Here is a 23,389-nt window from a genome sequence, read left to right as displayed (position 1 = left end):
GACAACGAAAAGTATGAATAGCAGTGTTGCTATTATAGTCAACCTAAATGTGAACTAATGCTATCATAGCACTCACAATTCAAATGAAAATATTTGTGATAGAAACTTCTTCCATTTTGCTTCCGATAAGTTAGTTTATAGAATCCATCACATCAAACATTTTAATTAAGTATTAGAGCTTTAAAAATATTTTAATGAACTGCATTACTAACCAAAATAAACATTTCTAATTATTTTTATTAATACCTGGTGCATACTTTGAAATATTTATACAATTCTGATGGACCTTGTACTCTACATTTTTAAAAGAAAATTAAGGGTAAAAATAGGGAAAATTCACATAACTGGTAACACACACCAACTGTGCCATGAAAATTACATCACAAGGACGTACAGAAATATCGTTTTGCAGCGCTAGGTGAAGGTCACTATTCAAACTTTCTCAAAAAAAAATTATTTTGTAAATTGAATACTGGTTTGTTTCATAAAAATCATGCAATCATTTCTGTTATTTTTTGGCGCATACTATTGACATAACAGTCAGCTGTTTGGTGTCTTCACTGCGCAGGCGCGGAAGGTAATGGCTGGTTCACACTTTGATTAGTGTGAGTGCAGGTGATTAGTGCGAGTGCAGGTGTGTAGTGCGAGTAGTGTCCAATTCAACTGCGAGTGCAGGTGATTAGTGGGAGTGCAGGTCAATGGTGCAATTCGCGACGCTACACACTACGCTAAACACTAAACACTAAACACTCGTGTCCAGACGTGTTTAGGCAGGCACACTGCGAGTGAGGGGGAAGGGAGGGCGCGCGGGACGTGGCTACTCGCAGTCCACTCGCAAAAAAATAGAACACGCTTCTATTCACTTTACTACACAGCCTACTAAACACTTGCACTAAACAGTCGCTGTCCACACGTAGTACTACTCATCACCTGCACTCGCACTAATCAAAGTGTGAACCAGCCATAAATCTCGATTATGAATATAATAAAACTAGGTAAAATACCTATTAGGTACCTACATAAATTCTACCCGTTTATTTTTTAGAGCTGTGTGTGTCATCCACATATCCCTAGAGTATTTTGGCTAATGGTAAATAAAGATTAAAATAAATTATAAATGAGCAAATTTTTTTATTCAAAATAAAATAATTTAGTTAAACAGTTTCTAATGAGATTCGGTTGGCAGCGCTGCTTCGTATCCCGTGCGCAATTTGGTTGTTGCTTTTGACGGCTCTGAAAGAGATAATTATTCTGCTATACATAGGTATACTATATAAAAATAAATCCCATTTCCCTTGGTCATAGCATCACGCGTTAACGGCTGGACAGATTTTAATAATTCTTATTGTAATGTATTCGTTATTGCCAGGAGAAAGCTCCTATAAAATCTCGGGAAATTTTCTCCAAATTAAAAAAAAAATGTGAAAACGTAACTGCCATTTAAACTTCAGGGGTACATTTTACGTCTGTCTGGTTATTTTTGTACTTTTATTTTGCTAACCGTACTCCCTAAGCGAAATAACGTGATTTAAAAAAAATTCTATTTCGCATGTAAGTTATTCAAATGCGGTCAAATTCAAAGTTGGAAAAAATCATGATTTTTGAAAGAAAGAAAGAAAGAAAGAAAAAATATTTATTCCTAGAAAAAGGTACACACACACAAGAAGAAAACACAAAATAGAACAAGAAAGAAAGTACGATACATAAAATTAGACATAAAATTAGACATCATGTTCGCTGAGAATTTCGTACTGTGTGTGCACTGCATTTCCAGAAAAGGGTCTTGACTCAGCTTTCTGCCATAGTCGCAGCAAGCTGCGACTACAGCGCTGGTATTCTGTCAAGACCGATTGGAGGGTGTGCTTTCGACTTTCCACTGCTATATAATAATCATAATATAGATAGTAAACAGATAAATATAATAATAATAATATTATAATAACATAATAATATAGATAATAAACAGATAAATAATACAATAGATAATAAATAAATAAAAATGAATTTAAATAATAAGTTGATCAGTTTATTAGTTTATTTTGATATTTTCATTTTATTAGGTATTTATGTAACTGTATTTTTGTGCGAAACTGAATGCCCCGCCAGCCTAAAGAGACAGACAGGGGATTTCCCTTTAGTCTAACGTGCTATTGAATGTCAAACAAAAGGGGAATCCCCGCGCAGCAACAGCTTTCATTCCTACAATCATTTATTGGTTCAGTTAGTTGTTGTAAGTAATGAAAATGCCTCGTCAAAGAGATAGTAATTTGGGAACATTTCACAGAAAAAAATATTACCAACAAAACTGGATTTCGGGCTATAGGTATGTAACAAATGCAAGAAAGAAATTCAAGGTCAAGGTGGTTGCGAGAATGAGGATATCTTAATCTGTTTTATGCATGTTTTATGTTGATTTCTATGAAAGAAAGTATTGTTTTAATCATTGACTTTTATTGAAAAAACCGGATGACTTAAATCATGATTCAAATCAAAATGATTTAAACGTGCCAACCCTGTTCAAATGTATTTTTTTGAGAAATATTTGTTCATATTTAACGTGGTAGACTATCTACGACTAGGTATCTACGAACCTGTGGTATTAGCCTCCTCCTTCCACTGTTCAAAGGCAGATGTAAACAGAGCATCCTTATAGTTGCCATAGCCGTCGCAATCTATATCTGAGCCAGTTCTACACTTTTCGCGAGCACAATCTTTAACAAAACATACAAATATTTACGAGGAATAAAGTTTTAATACCATATTATGAAATGGGCAAATTGTTGTTTTAAAATATAGCGCCAGGTCTGAAATTACGAGCGAAGGCAGTTGTGAAATAACTTAGGGTACATAGTTAAGTATATGTATATGTAAGTATAAATTATAAGCTGCACATGCGCATTTTGTTAAGTATCCTTACCGTTACACTTAGAAATTAATTATTTCTTACAGTCGTCAGTCTACCTACCTACTTAAAATTTTACGAACGTGCGAATCCGAAGTCGCATGGACAAAGAGCTCTTTAAAGTTTTTTTTTTTAATTTTTAGAGACATTGAGATGTTTTATATTTTTAACTGAATTTATATAACTCTACTTAAAGGAGTCTTAAAATTACTATCATATCTTCATATGTGATTTAAAAACATATCTTCTATCTATTATATAATAAATCTGTAGAAGGGTCAATTCTGTACATTGAAAATATTGAAAAAATAAATACCAGGGGGTGTTACTGGATCGATACAAAACCCAAATATGTGATTAAAAAAATTTTTGTCTGTCTGTCTGTATGTTCAGGCATCACGTGAAAACTAACGGTTCGATTTCGATGAAACTTGGTATAATTATACCTTATTATCCTGGGCATAAAATAGGATACTTTTTATCCCGGAAAAATACGTAGAAAAAAATAAATCTTAATTTTTCCGCGCGGACGGAGTCGCGGGCGGAAGCTAGTTTTAAATAATCTGTATAAATATAAGATAATTTCTTACCACAGTTCATATTGGACACTTCAACGCGAGGCACTTTTATACCCTCGATAAAAGTTCCGTCTTCTAAAGTGCAGTAGCAAACGAAACGACGACACTAGTGAATTAGTAAAAATTATGCATTTATAAATAAATGAATACCTATATTATAATAAATAAATAAAAGATAAGATGCGTCAGCCTGTGACTATACTTGCATAATATCCACGAGTAGTTACCATACCAAATTTATTTAAGAAAAGTACGGTTCGATCGTCGTTTTTCAGTTTTTCATCTCAATTTTTAAGTAAATTAATTAAAAATGCTAAGTAAGAATAATACATTTGTAGTAGTTTACCAGTTTAAGAAATTAGGTTTGCACGTCATTTTATATATTACTATTACTACATTAAACGTAATTTAAATTCTTTGGCTGTCCATAAACTAACTTTCTTTAATTTCTGACTTATTCCACGCATTTCTATATAGATATTCGTAAATTATGAAATAGACTTTTTAATCAAAATAAAATAATTCAAATATTTAAATGTATTTACTTGTACAGGTGCATATAACCAGAGGGGCGTACACTGTGGCGCGTTATAGTGCAAGTGACCGTCTTGTCCGTACTTCTTCTTGAAACTCTTCAGTTCACGTTTACATGGCTCTAGGAGAGTGGAAATTAATATTTACTTTATTTCTTAAATGTGCATGGAACGATAAATGTAAATAATAATAAAATATACACAGCAAATGATAGGTTTTCTTGGGTTAAAACCGTCTGAATCCAAGTAGGAAAAACCAGTGTAGGTGTTCAGGTATTGTAATTTCGTAAATCTTTTATTTGTGTCGTTGTAAGTGTCCGAAAATATTTACTTCAAGTATATTTTAAAACGAAATGAATTTAAGAATCTAACAACAAAATATACGATAAAATATGTAACTTTTACATTAAATATGAGGCTAGTTACCATTAGCCTCATACAACGTCTGGTCCCGCCTCCGTCTCCCGCCCGCAAACGTCTGAACTGTGTGAATGTCCTGACAGAAGCCGTGTCTACAGACCAGACCATCATCACAGCCTGGCTCCAGAAACTCTTCCTCTACCTTAAAAATGTTGTGTACCTTTAGCGAAATGTCACTTATAAATTTTATTAGCGCAACTTTATCATAAGCCTTACAAACAATATTGAGTAATTCGGATTCGGCTAACTTTCTCTTTATTAAATTGTAGTACTTAGGTATAACTTACCCTTCTGTACTACCATGGACCAATATTATTGGTCCATGGTAGTTTGTACTACTTAAGTATAAGAATTTATATAATTTGGTTTTAGTCAAATACTTACGCATCATACTGGATCTTTCCATCTTTAGGATTAATTTTGTGAGACCAATAATCAATATATTTTTTAATAATTTTTATAATTAAGTACCTTTACGTTTAACGTTAACAAATCAAAACTGTATCGAATAGCAGCTCAATTTTGAAGAGCGTTTGTTATGAAAATTAATTTTCTATAAATAGCTTTCAATATTTTTATAACATAATTATATAGTTAGTTGTTTAAAGTTATCAAATATTTAATTACTACATTAATTATTACCTCAGTCTCTTTTGATCCGTTCACCATGTGAACACTTTTTTTGAATTCCGCACATTTTTCATTAAGTTCTGCGAAAATAAAACAGATTTCATATATCAATTTTTTATGCGTATTTGTATATATTTTACATCGAAAGTAACCTACTAAAATAGAAGTTTGATAAATGCAAATATCATTTTGTAAAGTTTCGTTTCCACCACCAGAGGCGCTAATTATTGTTCTCAACGAAATACATATAGTATAGTAGTAGAAGTAGGTAGGTCTATGGTTATCTATCAAGAGTTTCATTAAAATATTGCCTAATCCCAATAGTCAGGCAACAACATGAAGTAGATTTCCATGTTAGAGTGTCGAACTATTGCTCTACAAATCTATCTATACTTACCATTATTATAAACTTTAAAATAATCTTGCGCAACAACTTACAAAATGGAACACCAAAACATTTTTTCCCTTGATCGGTACAAGCTTCATACATGGGTAGATATTAGATACATAATAATATAACCTAGGTATATAATATAACACGAAACTAATACCTAACATCCTAATATACAAATATCATCATACAAATCTACACTATATAAAGCTGAAGAGTTTGTTTGTTTGTATGAACGCGCTAATCTCAGGAATTACTGGTCCGATTTGAAAAATTACCTATTTTGGTGTTAGATAGATAGGTGATAGTATTCATGGAGGAAAGCTTATAGGCTTTATATATCATCACCCTAAGACCAACAGGAGCGGAGCCACGCGGGTGAAACCGCGGAGCGCAGCTAGTATAAATATAAACTAACGTTGATAAGAACTGCATCGTCCACAACAATTGCACTGATCCTTATCAGGCAGGAAGGCACCCGGAGCGCAATCCTGCTCCTTCACCATGCCTGTTTGACACTCGTAACCACGGCACCATACGGGACAGTCCCCCCCTCCCGTGGGGGGATCGTAGCGGAAACTGCGACGACTGACAAAACATTTGAGATTAATAGTTACTGTTAGTAAGATCTTAATTAGTAAATGGCGAACGAAGGCGAACGCCTTCTCCCTCCGAATCTACATTAATATTATAAAGCTGAAGAGTTTGTTTGTTTGTTTGAACGCGCTAATCTCAGGAATTACTGGTCCGATTTGAAAAATTCTTTCGGTGTTAGATAGCCTATTTATTGAGAAAGGCTGTATATCATCACGCTAAGACCAACAGGAGCAATGCGGATGAAACCGCGAAGCACAGCTAGTATATGATAAAATTAACACTGCCTTTTAAAATATAGAAGATCAGTCTATTGGTCAGTTTCATAATTTGAATACAATTAGCTTACGAAGCTACCTATAGGTGTTGTACCTCATACCTGCGCTATTTCTTTCGTAGACGCGATGCTTGAAATTGTGACATAGGTACTATAAATTACTATAGCTCTTATTATAAGTTTTATGTGGTTCAAATAAGCTCAATGGTTATATTACTTACATTGTTAATGTCTCATTTGGCAATAGTGGTATGTTGACTGGAACACCTGTACAATGTAAAACTCTCTCAGTCAGAGGCTTCTAAACAATAAACATATTAGCGAAGTTCGTTAGTTTTTCTATATTCTAATTTAATTATCTATATTCTAAAGGAAAATTAATAAAATTATGCAGCATAAAGCATTATATCTTTATGTATTTATGAAAATATAATACGGTAGTTAATATTTACATCGGCGTAAAATATTGTCGCATCGTAGAGCTCTTAGCTCTTGTTCTGGGTGACCCCAGTACGGGTTGCAACCGGCGCGGAAGTCTGAAAATCAATGTTTTTGTAAAGCTTTGTGTTACGGTGCATTTACATCAACCTAACATAGATATTAGAGCCAGAGCAAGACTAAAGAGCATTATTTCGTGATCTTTTAGTGTAAACGAAAGCTCGTATTCAGTGTTGTTCAGTATTAGAACATTGCAAGAACAACGAAAGAATGCTCTACGAATGTTTAGAATGAGCATGGTTAGAATGAGCATTCGCTCGTTGTAATCGATGTAAATGCACTGTTATAGAAACAGTTTTAAAATAGCTACATACGTATGTTTCGGTACTTGGTAAGTAAACACGTAGTCTCATTTTAATGAATTAGGTAAAAAGTCGACATAAAGCATAAGCATAAGCATTTACCTGCTTCAAAATCGAACTTCCTTATTATAAAGTACTGAATGGTAAAAACGCTAGTAAAGTGCTAATGTATGAAGTAGGTAAATAATAACTGTACCTAAAGTGGTGACTGGTAAAAATTCGTCAGCATCAAAATCATAATCATCTTGAATGCAAGATTGGTCGAGTTCTGTAAAGTATATTTATTGTTATAATTTTTTGGTTGGTAGTTACTGGAATGACTAGCATATCTATTACCCATAGGCATATCTAGACACGCGGCAGCGTGTCAAGCCGAGTTCAAGCGAAGAGAACTGGCGAGCAGCAGCCGTGTGTATATTTACACGAACCATTTCGAGCCACTTTTCACCCCCTTATAACTCGAAAACTATTTAAGTTATATAAACCAAATTTGGTACATATCAAGAGGACCTCAAGATAAACAAGAACCTTAAATTTCATAAATACAGATTAAACAGTTGCGTAGATATTAATATCCAAAAATCGCAATTTTTAAGACTGACTGACTTATAGACATATACAAAACCTAACCCACTTCCAGATGACCTAGAAAGTTCAAATTTTGTAATCAACTAGGTAATAGTGAGTGTTCAAAGGAAAAAATCAGAAAATACTGAATTTATTTGTATTTAATTTTTTTTTCAATGACATTAATTTTGTTTGTATGGAAAAATGGAAAAGTTTAAAAAAAAAGAAAATAGTATATTCACCTTACTAGTCTTAAAAAATAGATCAAAACTAATCAGTGGCCGAAAAAAATTTTGAAATCCATCAAGATATAGATTATTGAAGTTTACATATTTTAGGACGAAACATCTGTAGATTCGAAGCGCCTCTGACATCACACTCACTCGCGCTAGTATCGCTAGGGCGGATTACTTCGATTGCATGATTTCTTTATTCAAAACTGTTATTAAACGTAAAATAAAAGAAAATTGTAATAAAAATATTGCCTTTATTGCTCATACAGTTAAAAATAATATATAATTTTACATATTCACATTTATTTATTCTTTATTTATGAGTGTTTAGTTTAGTTTTAATTTCAGTGTAAATAAATAAATAAAATCTTTATTTTGCTTTAAACATGATATTCAATGGTGATACAATTATATTAATAAAGCACAAACATGTTTAGCCAATACAAGCATGCAAAAATAATTACCATAAATGGTGTAATGGAAGAAGGCTTCGTCGAAGGTCGAAATGATTTAATTTGCGTAATATTAATATGAGTGAAACATCTTTAGGCGCGTTTAGAGTAAAATTTCAAGATCGCGTCATGGCAATACCGTAACGTCATGGAGTAAGGCGACGATTCTTCTACAACGATCTTTGCATCTTGGTAATAGTGTGTGTACAAATTCACGCTGGATGTTTAGAAAATCATGTGGTAATCTTTCAAACAGAAAACGAGTTTAAAAAATTGCAGATAATGACGGGGCAATGTGCGCTGACATTCATAACATACAAGAAAATATAGAAAATAATACTAAACAAACCATACAGAGAAACCGCAAGAAAAAAAATCGTATTTAAAAAGTATTATATTTATAAAGTAAATCAAATTTGCAGAGTAATTTTCTGTACAAAAAGTAATGATATCCCACCAAAAACATAAATGTAAAAATTGGAGCCGAGTTCAATCGTTGACTTAATTTTCCAAAAAAAGAAATGAGATCTAAATGTGTGCCAAGTTCTGCAGACAGTCCAGAAATTTATTTACAAAGATGTATTTAGTTCTTAGGTTGACTGAAAACTCAATTGTTTTATTTTCCCAGAGAACAATGTTTATTCCAAAATATAACTTTTTTCATTTGAATAATATAATTATTTTCACAAAGCAAACAACTAATGACCTATTGAACCCCATAATTTGATGAGGCTAGTTTTACATACTGTTTATATTTTGTGAGGTTCTAAAAACTAGCCTCATCAAATTATGGGGTTCAATAGGTCATTAGTTGTTTGCTTTGTGAAAATAATTATATTATTCAAATGAAAAAAGTTATATTTTGGAATAAACATTGTTCTCTGGGAAAATAAAACAATTGAGTTTTCAGTCAACCTAAGAACTTAATACATCTTTGTAAATAAATTTCTGGACTGTCTGCAGAACTTGGCACACATTTAGATCTCATTTCTTTTTTTGGAAAATTAAGTCAACGATTGAACTCGGCTCCAATTTTTACATTTATGTTTTTGGTGGGATAAATATATTCATATTAATGATTTAACAGTACCTACATAGACCATAAACTATAAATACAGACATGGGTATCCATAGAGTCAAACGACTCTACATTTTATGTACAGAGGAAAGCTGATACTTATAAGGCATCAGTATTTGTATTTGAAATGCATCCTATCAAATTTTATAGTAAGTAAAATAAAACATGATTACTAATTATTATTAATTTACCTCGATAGAAAACGCACTCGTCACAGCATCGGCATTGTGAATAATCAGACGGAATAAACATAGTCCGCCATTTTCCATATTTCTTGTCGCAATATGTTCTGTATTCAGATGGCTTTACTTTTCTTTCTCTGCATAGAACAATAGGGAAAATAAAAAAGAATATTTTGAAATAAAATGTTTTATAGAGACACCTCTACTCTCTACGTAGGTATATGATTTAAAATGCATAGGCACTCCATATTGTAAGCTACTATAAAATAATCAACTTAAGTACTGCGCTGATAAAATCTACAACAGAACACATAATTCTCTAAACTAACTCTACTTACACGGATGGAGAGGAAACTAAGTTGAAATTTGGTATGTATAGTAACGACCTATTTATTAGATAGTTACAGATACCTGCAAGAATCTCGAAACAGTTCGCATTCAGTATGGTTACTGAAGCGTGGGCACTGCGGACACAGTTGATAATCTATATAAAAATATATTCCGTTAGTAAGAGTTAAAACGTGTACGAACTCTATTTTAACTGCGTCACAGCCTACACTCTACAGCGTAGTATATCATATACCTAGTAACCTACGTGTTTCAGACAAGTATTTAAGGGTAGAATTCAATCATAAATTATGGACCATAAACTATAAATAAATTTTAGTTATAAAATTGATTAGATAGCAACATAAAATTATCATTAAACATAGAAATACCATAAGCTTGTCTGCAAATTGGTCTCACAGTGCGTCGACTCGGAAATTGAACAAGAGTCTTCTCTTGATTACTCTGTTCACATTTCTCATAGTCTATGTCCATTACGTTGTTTCTGACCAGAGACAATATTTCTGTTTCCCGCCAAAATTCACTCGTGTCCATGTCTTTGTCTATGAGCATTATGAAGGGGAGATACTGCAAATTAAAAGATATAAACCTCACGTAGGTACTTAGTATATTAAATTTCATATAATATACTATGAACAAGGTATTACTTGTAACTTGGATGTGAGAAGTTGGTACAACTTGCTCTAATAAGAAAAGTTTCGTAGAAATTAGGTTAAAGAATATATTATGAAAGATTATGAAATTTAAAGATGCACGAGCGAAAAACTTCAACCTATGTTTTAGGGCACTGCATTTTGGTCTATGCGCAAAATTGGTGTTTCTTTTTCTTATTATCAAAGGTGAAAGGGTTTTTAAAGTGAAACTTTTATTACATCGTCTCAAACTTTTTGGTCTGTGTAGCGCATGTCGTGTGACGCACGATACGTACGATAATTATTGTACAAATACGATAATTTTAGTTAAATGACTATAGTGTGAAAAAAAGTTTCACTTTTACCGTGGTTTCATAAAACCACACAACATTTTTTCATAATATAATATTAAGACTAAATTAAATACGTAATACGTAGCATCGACAGGCATTATCGGATGCGCCGATACCCACGGCCTGTGGTCTGGTCTGGCGCGGTCGGATCTGTGAAGAAATCAGGCCGTGGGAACCCACCCAGACTGTACATCAACTTACTTTTAATTCCTCTATCGGCTTATTGGTTAAATTCTTTATATTCGGAGGTTTTTGATCCAAAGACAGAACGGGAACCATGCTCTTAGCATTTACGGTAAAAAATGCTATCAAAACTTGAAAGAACATTAAAGAAAGTAGAGCAGCCATTTATATTTTTTATTATTTTTTTCGTTAACTCTTTGACACTAATAAAATTTGACGGGAGTTTATTTTTCTTGAAAGAAGACTGTCAGCATATTGCCATCTTTTTCAGAATCAATCATATTTAAAAAAGTATTTTCTATGTTTTTTTATATAGGTAACTGATTCTCTATAATGTAATGTAGACATAATAGAGAATAGTAATAGAGTAGTAGTTCGTTACGATTTTTAAACATACTAATTACATTAGTTTGTATATTATACAATCAAATTTCGTGTTGCGATGTTTGTAACCAAACTCCTCCAAAACGGCTGAACCGAATTATGTGTAAATCTATATACACATCTATATACATATGGATGGGGTGGGCGTGGGTCTGAGAATCTGCATTCATACCACTCACAATACCACTTCATTTTTACTGAATATATTAAACATAGACAACAAAGAAAAATAAAACACTTGTATTACAGTTCGCTTCTCTTTTATTTCAACCAAACCTAAGACAACCTAATAGCAACAAAAATTTCTAATTGTTAATATTATAAAAAGTTCATAAATACATTATGGGAGACATGCATAGAGTTTATATGTATCATATTGTGTACAGGCCGGCGCATTCTTTTTCATAATCAGAGCGCATTCTAAATTTCAATTTCAACATTAGAATTCTGATTGGTTTTGTTTTTGGTCGATTTTTGTATAAATACGGATATTGTGTGCAAAATAAAATCATTACGATCAGTATCGTCTTTGAGTTCACAACCCCTCTACAACATAATTATTTATTGCTCAGAAATACATTGTTTCGATCGTAGTCATTTTAATTAAAAATATTTTCGGTAACTAAGTGTAAGTTTCCAAATGCACCAACAAAAACACCACATGACTTATAATTGCTATTCCACAATACATTGGATATATCTATTTTTATTGACAAACGTACAAACACGATTTACTGTATAAATTAATTCCCTATTTCAAGAATAAGTAAAATGTACCTATGTTATGTAAATTTTTTATTAATGTCTATTATTTATTATTTTATTTATTTATTTCTATTATACAGGGTGGATATTATAAAGTATGTCAGATTTATATCTATGGATGAAATCTCTTCAAATACTTCCAAAAATTCACTCTATACAATAGTTTATAATATTCTGTTCATTCTGAATTGAAGAGAGAAAAATGTTAGTTACAAAAGAAGTTACAAGTCTATGGCAGTGTTTAGGTATCACAATATTATCTCATTTAGGACATCTACAGCTGAAAATTTGTGCATCATAGTTATTGCACATAATTCTATTAACTTTAACACTAATATTGACTAGGATACCTATATTAATCTCAGGACTAGTATCTATAGACTAGATTGCTTTGGTTTTTTGACTAAGTTCGCTAGTATATTTTTATTAATTATGATTATTTTATTTGCATAGTGTTATATCTTGGTATTTTAAAAATCAGACCTTGATAATAAATATCAATATTGATTACACTGACTCGAAGAATGAAAAAAAAAATATATATAAGTATAATTTGCCAAAAGTTAACAAAATCATAAAGAACCGTATGTTTTCTCGTGTCGACGCCTCATATAGGTAATCAAAGCTTGTTTCTCTAAATAATTTCAGTGAAGAAAACCATATGTAAATTCTCCTACTTCAGTAAATATATTCTAAAAGATGTCTGCCTAATCAAAATGGTAATCTGAGTAGAGTAGGGACATTCTTTGTAGGTAATAAATACGTTAAATTTAACGAGATAGTATACCTACCTAATATTTATATAATAATAATATGTAGGTATACTTTCACATTTGTAAAAGATAAATAAGCAAATTCTTTATAGTAATAAGGAATCGATGGCTTTGCATAATTTATTTACGATCTCAATATTATTAAACTGGTTATAATAACTTGAAATGGCAAAAAATATAAAGGGGTTTCACACATGTTAAAAAAACAATGTAAAGCGGTACATTCATTCTCTATATCTATTTACATATTTTACTCTCATTCCAGCTAAGGACCCTCTGTGTGTTTGTAGAATACAAATTCAAGTAACTACCCAAAATTCAAATAACTATTCTGCGCAAAAAAGGTCCTCCGTGTTAAATTTCCATTGAAAATATCTGTACCACGGTTTTCACAAATAATTGAGTGTCTATCCCATATACCTTACTTATGTCGAACCAAATTTAAACCATAATCACATAACACAAACAAATAAACCACAAAATATAATATCATCAAAAAAATGCTCAAAACCGCCAAACTATCGTATGCTAGTCCTAAGATCCATCAGAGCGCTTGCCGTAATCACCCCATGCCTGGAATTCTTCCCATAATCCAGTTCAGAATCACCAATTGTAATTGTAGAAAACGACGTAGAATTCCTCCTTTGCTGCAAATGTTTCTTCGAGTCCAAACTCTGTTTTACTGGCTGAAAGAAGTCCCTTGTAAAATTTCCTGGACTTTTGCCGCTATTTTTGACATCTGTCAAATAATCGCCCCTGCAGTTCGCGCCCAACCAATCTTGGTGTTCGAAAAGCCTTGTCGCTTTAACTGGTTTCTTTTCCTTTTCGCTTATAGTTTGATACGATCTGAATTCTTTGACGGGTCTGTCGAGGGTTTTTGATAGTTTTGGTCTGCTCTTGGTGTCCGCTGATGACGTCAGTTTCGTCTTGTGATGCTTTATTTCGGATTGCTCTTGGAAACTCTTGCTTTTTATGGGCGTTGTGAGCGTGTGGGTTTTTACGCTGTAAATCAAAGTTACTTTATTGAATCAGACATAACATTTTCTTTAAGCGTTTAGGTGTTGTAAAGGTGAGTAGGAGGGGTGACATATACTTAGTAAAAAAAAATGATGGAAAACGTTCAGTTGTTTACATATTATAAAAACTTTTGCAAAAAGGATGCGAAAAATCGAGTTTATTCAGTAAGGTAAACCTTCTTCAAAGTTTATTAAGTTCCTTGAAATTAACAAGAATTAATTAAAACAATAGAAATAAAATCTTTCGCTTTAATTTCTGCATCAGTTCTTTATCAGTTGATACGTCATATATACATACATTTCCCCACCCAAATAAATTTTAATCTTCTAACCTAGAATGACTTTTCCGTAATTGTGGACTGTTCTGGAAGCCTTTAGCCATGATGCTGTATAATTTGTTTCTATAGTCGTCGACCGACATTTGCTTATCATCTCGTAGCGGAAGGAGCACGTCTGAAGGTAATGTTGGTTCGTCTCGCTCTCTGTGGAACCTGAATCCAAATAATTAGATAATTTAGTATAACAATATACTGTTTGTATGTAAGAGAAGTTCCTAATTAAATGAAAACAGTTGCATTTATTGTAAAAGTATCAATAGATATCCATAGAAAAAAAAATGAGGGCGTGCTTCATTGAACGTCGGTCAAATATAACTCTAAAGGATATTTTCTTTCTTACCACAAAAAAATTTAGACAGGGTAGGTCAAGCTCTGGTTCTCTTTAATCTGGTTTTGTCGTATTTCACATAGACAAGTTCAGACATTCAATATTAAAGTGACAGATCCCTGGTTTAAAGTTAGACTGTTTAAATTTTTTGTGGTAACACCATTTAAGTCTGCAAAAGTGAAAATAATAACGAGAAAAACACAACTCTAATTAAAAAAAATCAAGAAAAAATGTTTTAAACATAATTTATATTTTTTAACAATCAATTAACCCACTTAGCGACATATTCATGGTGCAGCGCCCTCTCAGCGCTGAGCCGCTTCGCCGGGTTGAACACCAGCAAATGCTGAACCAATTCCGCTGCGTCACGCGGCGCGCAAGAGAGCATGTTGTGGAGTGACGTCACACCCGCTTTGGTAGACGCTTGCTCGCGGATGAGAGAGGATCCGTAGCCCGTGCATACTGCTGTTATATCTGGCGCATGGAAATATAATTATGCTATATGCTTTATTGGAACGAAGTTCCTTAGCATGCGGTACGGTGGCTAAGGTGGCTATGCGAGCCAGGCGCGGTCCCTGGGGGGTGGTCACGGGGGACATGACCCCCCCCAAAATCGTACTCGATAAAATAGAAAAAAATTCTTATACTGTACAATATATAAAAAACTGGTGCAAATCGGAGTCACTCGCACATCTAAAGTTCTGTTTAAACCTGTTTTTAATCCCTTGCAAATGTTGAAATTTGCGAAAATTTGCAGCTAACGGCTTCCGACTCGCACTTGGCCGGTTTTTTTATAATATATTGTACAGTATAAGAATTTTTTTCTATTTTATCGAGTACGATTTTCTCAAGTTTTTGCTTATCACTTCTTCTTCACTTGAATACGATATTTGGCGAGTACGGTTGGGGGGGGATTCCATACCTTTCCAGCTGCGTGTCCCCCCCCAAAATGTCAGGCTGGGACCGCGCCTGATGCGAGCGTTACGAAAAATCATCACGACTCTTTTGTTTTAGTGCGTAGCGCGGTAGCGCTATAATCGTGGCCCACGTGCCCAATCGTTATAGATTTATATACATCGTTAAGATGGTATTTAATATACTTATTTAGATTTGTTAAATTTAAATAATAAAAGGATGCATGATGATCATTATAATATGGCTGATAATAAGAAGTAAATTTCAATTTTTTTTTAAATTTACCTAACATTTATTTAATTAAATTCTTAGAAAAAATAATACCATAGATAGCTGAATTTAACTAGATTTTATAAAGTAGAATAACATAATATAAGCAAATAGTATTTACCTTCCGTCGAAGGCCTTGGTAGAGCGGCCATTATTCTCTCAATCTGGTTTACGGTGGACGTTCCCGGGAAAAGTGGAGATCCCGTTAACATCTCACCAAGGATACAACCCAGCGACCACATGTCTATGCCTTTTGTATAGCTGTGGACATGATATTATTCAGGTTGTTACATTTATCTATAATACCAGATCTAAATGTGACAGCATATAATATTATATTTCATACATATGAAGCGATAACGTGCGGCGATGTAAAAAAGGCTTCAGGGATAAATAAAAGATAACCTTAGAACTTACAAAAATTACATTCAGTCATAGTAGGAGATAATATTATGATATTCAATGAAATACACAATCTTAGTACTTCAACTATAATTTTAGTAGTAGGTAAGAACAATCGTCAACTTTTAATTGGTAAATTAAGTTAGTTTTCTGGCTTGTTATTACCATTAATTATTCATTGATTCTGATACCTACAATTATAATTATTTATCTATCTCATGGTAACGTTATGCAACTTCTAAGAATAAAAATGTTGTGTGGTTTTATGAAACCACGGTAAGTGAAACTGTTCGAACGGTTCCGAACACTGCTTTGTGTAGCGCATGTCGCGTGCCGAGTAGGTATACCTACTCGGCAGCCGCGATACACGCGACATGCGCTACACAGACCAAAAAGTTTGAGACGATGTAATAAAAGTTTCACTTTAATAAAGACGCAATTCGCAAAGGACTTAAGAATAAATAACCAAAAAACTTACTTCTTACTAGCAATCAGTATTTCTGGTGCCCGATACCACCTCGTAGCCACGTAGTCAGTCAAGCAAGGGTCCGCGCCCTCCTCCCCTCCGGAGTACATGGATGATACGGATCTAGCCAGGCCAAAATCCGCTAGTTTCACCCTTTTGAGTAATTTAAATATCAATTTGTATACGAAATTTGTACATTTCAACTAAAAAAAGAGAGTATGTGTCAGAAGTGAAACTTCCTTGGCAAGATTAAAAAATACCAAACGGTATTACCATGCCGCGACCTTGAAATTTTCACTCTCAACGGTAAGGAAGTTTCACTTCAAAAGAAAGAATTTGTCTCTTCTAATGCCGGTCTCTCATATTATTCAAAATGGTCGTTTTGATTAACCGACAACCGAAAAACAGGCACCTAGGTCCTAGAGAATATATGGATTACCAACATATCTTCTATTATATAGTTATTTTATAATATGCATTAAAGCCTATCTATTGGACCATCAACTTTATAAATAAACTGAACAAAAAATTATCAATTTCCGACCTGACATTTTTTGAAAAAGTATAGCATAATTAATTATTATTATATTGTAATATTCCGTTGTTTGCAAATGGCAATAGAATTTCCATTAAAACTTTTCATTTCCTAAATCGACTCCAATTACTTATGCGTGTATAAGAATCGCGGGGTTCATAGCAATAAACAACGTTGCCGTTAAAAAGTATCACTTAGCTTTGTCACGCAAAGAAAACAAGCATAAAAGGATAATTTAAAAAAAAACAGATAAAATGCACGCTTCATTTTATTCAGCTTTGAAATCGCAAAGCCCGAAAAATATTGTTCATAATGGAGACAAACAGATGGTTAAAATATTATGATTTCATCATCATCATTGATTCTTTAATATGTAGATACCTACTGAGAAAAGTTTAAAATAAATTCGGCGTTTTGAAGTAGGAAAAAAACGTGAAACTAATATAAATTATGAAATAATAACAACAAAATATGTATATCAATGCAGTAGAAGCCTATACGCATTGCTTAGGATGAATTATATTTTAATGTGACCAGCAGCTCCAGCTTAAATACGAGAAAGTAGTAAGAATGCATTCGCCTAAATTAAAAAATTAAATTAATTATTATTTTTAATTTTTAAAAAATTCTGACGTAAAAAACAGGTTTTTTCCATCACCATTAAAAAATAATCAAAACAATCCATACTAATCCATACTAATATTATAAATGCGAAAGTAACTCTGTCTGTTACTCAATCACGCCTATACTACTGAACCAATTTGCATGAAATTTGGTATGGAGATATTTTGATACCCGAGAAAGGACATTGACCAGGACCTTTTATTGCGAAATATGTATCACGGGCGAAGCCGGGGCGGACCACTAGTAATATATATTTAAACTACTTACCTGCAAGCGCTATCAATAAGCACGTTACTCGGCTTCTGATCCCTATGTATCACGTTGCCTGAATGTATGTATTTCGTCGCCTTCAGCATTTGGTACATAATGTACCGCTTGTGCACATCCTTCAGTATGTTGCCGCGTTTTATCACGTTGTGTAGATCCGTCTCCATATACTCGAAGCCTAGGTAGATGTCGCGGTTGTTCGTGGCCCTGGATGACCGATATTTTTTAAATTTTGGATTTTTTTTTATTCAGAGCCAGAATTAGTTCTTGAAGTTTTGAAGTGAAACTTCCTAGATTACTACCCTTCGTCGATTCGACGACGCGTCACCAAAAAAATCGCTATAACTTTTACGCGTGCGACCGTATGGTTTTCTGACTTCAGCTAATCTCAGCCAACCCGTTGCGCTTGCGATGGACGGTAGTGCTTTGTGCGTGGAAGGTCCACACGCGGTGTTCCAGCAACCATGGCTCGTCACATCGACGAAGGTTAGTATTAACGTAACTTTTCGTACTATTTAGTTAAGTTAAAATTACGTTATTTTATGTTTTATAATGGTGCCTATTATTTTATTTTTAGATACGATTCATATGTTAGTTTTAGAAGTTGAAAGCGATGAGGAAAATTCATCTGCGAGAGAGCCTGAAGACCACATTGAGGCTGAAGAGGCATGAAACGGAGGGTGATGATGAAGTTTCTACTGTAAATAAAGAGCAATTTCCAGATCAAGATTATGAGGCAAGTAGTAATACATCTCCCCACGTTCTATTGAAGATGAGATACCTAGCACTTCAGCTGACCCTAGCGATTACAAGACCATCGCATACCATTCTTCTTGGGAAAGACAAACACATATTATGGTCATCACAACAGTCAAGGCCACAAAGCAGAAGACCTTCAAAGAACATAGATACATAGCACGTGGACCTGTGTGTGACGCTTTTTTCAAGATATTTTAGATCCTCTTCAATGTTTTTCAGGTATAATTACTGGTGACATTACTGATACACTTTGGGACTCAATTACATAAATTTTAAACATGCCAGAAATAAATAATGTGAAAGTTATAAATGAGACTGAGCAAAGTAATGCTGCTAATGTGCCTCCATAGCAAACTAAAATAAACATATAATATGCTATATTATGTCCCTCCGTAAAGCAAAGGTAGACCTAAAAATAGGTGCACTAGGTGCAAAAATCGTTGTGTGGGGAACACAAACTTGATGTGTGTCACAAATGTTTTAGATCCTAAGCTATTATCAAAATTATATTTTTAATTAATTTTCCAGATATTATTTTTGTAAGTAATACTTTATTTCGAGCAATTTAGAGGTATATATTATTTGTACGGAATTTTTCAAAAAAATTAAGAATGTTCAAAAAGCGTGTAAACTGTGATCTCATTTTGATGACTGTTTGAATTAAAACTATGTTAAAATAAATATTTTTATATTTTTATATATAGATTAATACCTTGTCCTTAAAATAAAGACATAACTACAAATATATTTTTTAAATTAAACCCCTAAATCCCCTCCAATAAACAGCGTAGTCGAAACGACGAAGGTTAGTATTAAACGTTGAAAAATAAGGTTAGTGTTCTAGGGTTAAGGCGCATGGAGAGTAAAATTTGATGGTCGCGTCAAGGCAATACCGCCACGTCATTGAGTAAGGCAAAGATTTTAGTATCTTTGAATCTTGCCAAAGAAGTTTCACTTCTGACACGTGTGCTCGGCACGGACACTGTTTTTAATTAGTATGTAATGTAGTATGTGTAGTAGCCAATATTTTGAATTTGTAGTTACAAACAAAAGTCAATACAATATAATCCAGTTGGATTATGTATTGAAATTGCGTGCGGAATAAAAATAAATGGAAAAAGAAATAACGTAGAAAAGTATGGAGATGGAATAATGTATTAAATAGTTAATCGTATGAGTCAATGAAAAAATATAAAAGTGCGTGAATTATGTATCTGTCAGGAATATAGCTGCGCTCAGCGCTTCGTGGTTACATCCCCGTAATCCAGTAAAATCTCTTTATAATATTTACAAACATGATATAATAATTTATAAGCAGGTGTATCTAATAATGGCTAAGTATATTGAAATATTTAAATTTATTCAAAACTGGCATGCGATCCTGTGATGCCACGAATAATATTTTGCTTGAAAAGTTTTTATTATTTTCAAGTGCCACGTTTACCCTGACTCAACTCGTATAAAATTTAAATTAAAAATATTAAAGTACATAATTGTACTTTAATATTAACTACGACCTCACCTGTGAATGCTATGAAGTTTGACTATATTCGGATGATTCCTGAATGATTGCAAAAATATGATTTCCCTGAAAGTCCTCTGCGCGTCTGTTTGATTTCGGAACGCGTCGAATATTTTTTTAATCGCCACAACATCTTTGCTTTTCTTATCAACCGCCTTCCACACGATTCCATAAGCGCCTTTGCCAAGTCTCTTTTTAATATCAAACCTCTTTAGAATATGTTCATCTATCTCTGACATGTTTTTTTCAGGACTCTTCTTTTGTCCATCTTTTTCTTTCTCTTTCTTTTTGTGCTCATCCTTTTTTATATTCGCTTGGTTTTGACTCATTGTTTTTATATTTTATGCCTCTACAAAACACAAACCTAAAGGCTTTGTTAATATTCATAACTCATAAGGGTAAAAGGGTTATTTCGCTAAAACGCAAACGTCTCCAATAGGTTTACGATAATTTGAATGAAAGTAATTTGAATAGCAAAGCATGACAAACATGAATTTTAAATTATATTGATTGTACTAAGCAACCGAAGATCGATTTTGAACAAATACATATAATTAACATTACCACAATTATTATGTCGTAATATGTTTACTATAAAACATGTACTTACGTGGAAAATAACAAACTAATACCACTGAAAACATGGTTATTATCAAATTTGTTTCTCTAAATATTTTTACAGTGGACTCTGAGCACGTTTCTTGGTTGACTTGCCGAAATTCATATTTTGTTTACGGCGGCTAAACAACATGATGGTTGCTATGGTAACGTAACTGTCAACTTTCATATTGATAGTTTGATAAATTATTTGTGTAGTCTGCTGATATTGTATCGATTATCCATACTTATTATTATAATATTATAAATGCGAAAGTAACTCTGTCTGTCTGTCTGTTACTCAATCACGCCTTAACTACTGAACCAATTTGCATGAAATTTGGTAAGTATAGAGATATTTTGATACCCGAGAAAGGACATCGGATAGGTTTTATCCCGGAAATCACACGGGAACGGGAACTACCTATGCGGGTTTTTCTTTGACTGCGCGGGCGATGCAGCGGGTGGAAAGCTAGTTCAAAATAAAGTCACAAAGTGATGTAACATGGATGTAACTATGTACCTACAGTAGAAATGTAGAGTACTCCTCGAGTCGGTATTAAAATATTTATAAGTCTTCTCCTTAAATCAAGTTCAATCAAATACATTTATATTAGGTACCTTGTTTATTGTTATTGGATATCAAGTGAATCAATTTTTTATTATATTCTATTTAAATGAAATGCTCATTCGATTCAAAACTATAATATAATTAGTTGGTCAATTATTACCTAACGATTGTCAGAAAATCTCTTAAAAACGGTTGAAAAAAAATCTCATAAGTAAGTAGTTAATATTTTTTAATACAATGTTTTATTAAAATTCATCTTCATTTTAATAAAACATTTATTTAATATTTAAGCATTTGTATAAACTACTAGCTTTCCGCCTGCGGCTTCGCCCGCGTTTTCAAAGAAAAACCCGCATAGTTCCCGTTCCCGTGGGATTTCCGGGATAAAACCTAGCCTACATTACTCGTGGATAATGTAGCTTTCGAATGGTGAAAGAATTTTTAAAATCGATCCAGTAGTTTATGAGCCTATTCATTACAATCAAACAAACAAAGTTTTTCTCTTTATAATATTAGTGTAGATAAGCATATGTATAAACTATAAGGGGATAGTTTAAAAAAACTCACTTGAATAATGTTTTAAGATTTATTGACATTAACACTCTTAAATACTAAAACAATAATACTGTAATAGGAAAAAGCATTCAATGCTCAATATTAAAATGCGAATATGTAATGTAGGAATCATTAATTGCAGTTATAAGTTTAATTTGCCACTACCGAGCTTACACTAATGGTGTGTCCACACAGAGCCAAAGGTTATGTAACAAATGTAGCCAAAATAACGTGATTTTTGGGTAAAATGATTTTTTTGTGTTTCACCAAGAATTTTTTGTTAAAGTTAAGTTAAGTTTGTTAAAGTAAAAGAAAACAATTATAACTAGTACCTTTGTAATTTGCCGTTTTTTGTCACACAATTTTACTATTATCGGTGTGCCTTGTAATTGGCGTTTTTATATGTAATTAGTATAATTTATCTTATCAACAGCTGTAAGGTACCTTTTATGAATAAAATAAAATAAAAAAAAATAAAAAAGCGTTGAAAAAAATATTATAAGTAATATAATAAGTACTTAAGTGCCTTAAAACTATAACTTATAACTAAACTTAACTATAACCTTAAAACTATGCAAAAACATTCTTTACGTATTTCTGAAACCATTATCATAATGCATTTTACAAATTACACAATTATTTCTGATTGCAAAAGCGAAAAAATTATTTCTAATTTATAGTCACATTAAGTACAATGTATTGATTACAAGTTATTATTTAAGTGCACACATTGGCTCTGTGTGGATGTTACATATAACTACGTGATCACAGTAACAATATAATTAAAGTTTCTTGGTTTGAATGGTAACTGTAAGTTATACAAATAACAAAACAAGATTAACATCAGAATCAAAACTTGAATACTTAAAATTAAGCTTTGACAAAAAAAAACCTTTATGTACTTATGTATTATACAGATAATAATATAACGATTGCTAAAACAGTGTTAATAACATAAAAAAAAATATAAATTTGTCATGTTAACGATAAGCATATAAAAGTAAATATTCCTAAGAACAATTATTTGCAAAAAGTACATTCATATAATAATATTGAACATACATATATGGAGTTGGTGACACTTATGAAAAATCCTTGGAAAAGAATAAACAGCAACTTTTATAAATAAAAAATAATATAAAAAGTTGT

General features: G+C 32.7%; 2 protein-coding genes across 3 annotated transcripts; both read right to left on the bottom strand.

Annotated features, from left to right (window-relative positions):
• Window positions 1–1,165: 1,165 nt before the first annotated feature.
• LOC123701968 lies at window positions 1,166–11,340 on the bottom strand. Its single transcript, XM_045649602.1, has 14 exons — window positions 11,172–11,340; window positions 10,357–10,552; window positions 10,049–10,121; window positions 9,647–9,774; window positions 7,322–7,393; window positions 6,778–6,861; window positions 6,547–6,592; window positions 5,873–6,042; window positions 5,076–5,143; window positions 4,440–4,575; window positions 4,026–4,135; window positions 3,493–3,586; window positions 2,592–2,711; window positions 1,166–1,233 (listed from the first exon to the last, which is right to left on the bottom strand). The coding sequence occupies exons 1-14, from the start codon at window positions 11,316–11,318 to the stop codon at window positions 1,166–1,168; spliced, it is 1,512 nt and encodes a 503-aa protein (XP_045505558.1). The 5' UTR covers window positions 11,319–11,340.
• A 1,792-nt stretch (window positions 11,341–13,132) lies between these two features.
• Window positions 13,133–21,294, bottom strand: LOC123701737 (mitogen-activated protein kinase 15). 2 transcript variants are annotated; one of them, XM_045649248.1, is made up of 8 exons: window positions 21,128–21,294; window positions 20,518–20,881; window positions 18,237–18,443; window positions 16,823–16,963; window positions 16,064–16,203; window positions 15,033–15,231; window positions 14,424–14,582; window positions 13,133–14,077 (listed from the first exon to the last, which is right to left on the bottom strand). In XM_045649248.1, exons 2-8 carry the CDS (start codon window positions 20,844–20,846, stop codon window positions 13,594–13,596), a joined length of 1,659 nt encoding a protein of 552 aa, XP_045505204.1. In that variant the 5' UTR covers window positions 20,847–20,881; window positions 21,128–21,294; the 3' UTR covers window positions 13,133–13,593. The 2 variants fall into 2 exon arrangements, with proteins under 2 accessions (XP_045505204.1, XP_045505205.1); XM_045649249.1 differs by having other exon boundaries at window positions 20,518–20,866.
• Between the last annotated feature and the right edge of the window lie 2,095 nt (window positions 21,295–23,389).

Source organism: Colias croceus, chromosome 22 (genome assembly GCF_905220415.1).
Source record: "Colias croceus chromosome 22, ilColCroc2.1".
NCBI lineage: Eukaryota > Metazoa > Arthropoda > Insecta > Lepidoptera > Pieridae > Colias > Colias croceus.
The sequence above is the reverse complement of the archived record's forward strand: the minus strand, read 5'-3'. Positions and strand labels throughout refer to the sequence as shown.

Coding starts and splice junctions, on each gene's coding strand:
- LOC123701968 (XM_045649602.1), bottom strand. CDS start 11,318: ATGGCTGCTCTACTTTCTTTAATGTTCTTTCAAGTTTTGATAGCATTT. Junction 10,553..11,171: donor AGCCGATAGAGGAATTAAAA/GTAAGTTGATGT, acceptor TTTAATTTGCAG/TATCTCCCCTTCATAATGCT. Junction 6,593..6,777: donor CGACAATATTTTACGCCGAT/GTAAATATTAAC, acceptor TACATTGTACAG/GTGTTCCAGTCAACATACCA.
- LOC123701737 (XM_045649248.1), bottom strand. CDS start 20,846: ATGAGTCAAAACCAAGCGAATATAAAAAAGGATGAGCACAAAAAGAAA. Junction 16,964..18,236: donor CTTATTGATAGCGCTTGCAG/GTAAGTAGTTTA, acceptor ATTACTCAAAAG/GGTGAAACTAGCGGATTTTG. Junction 15,232..16,063: donor ACCAAGGCCTTCGACGGAAG/GTAAATACTATT, acceptor TCCATGCGCCAG/ATATAACAGCAGTATGCACG.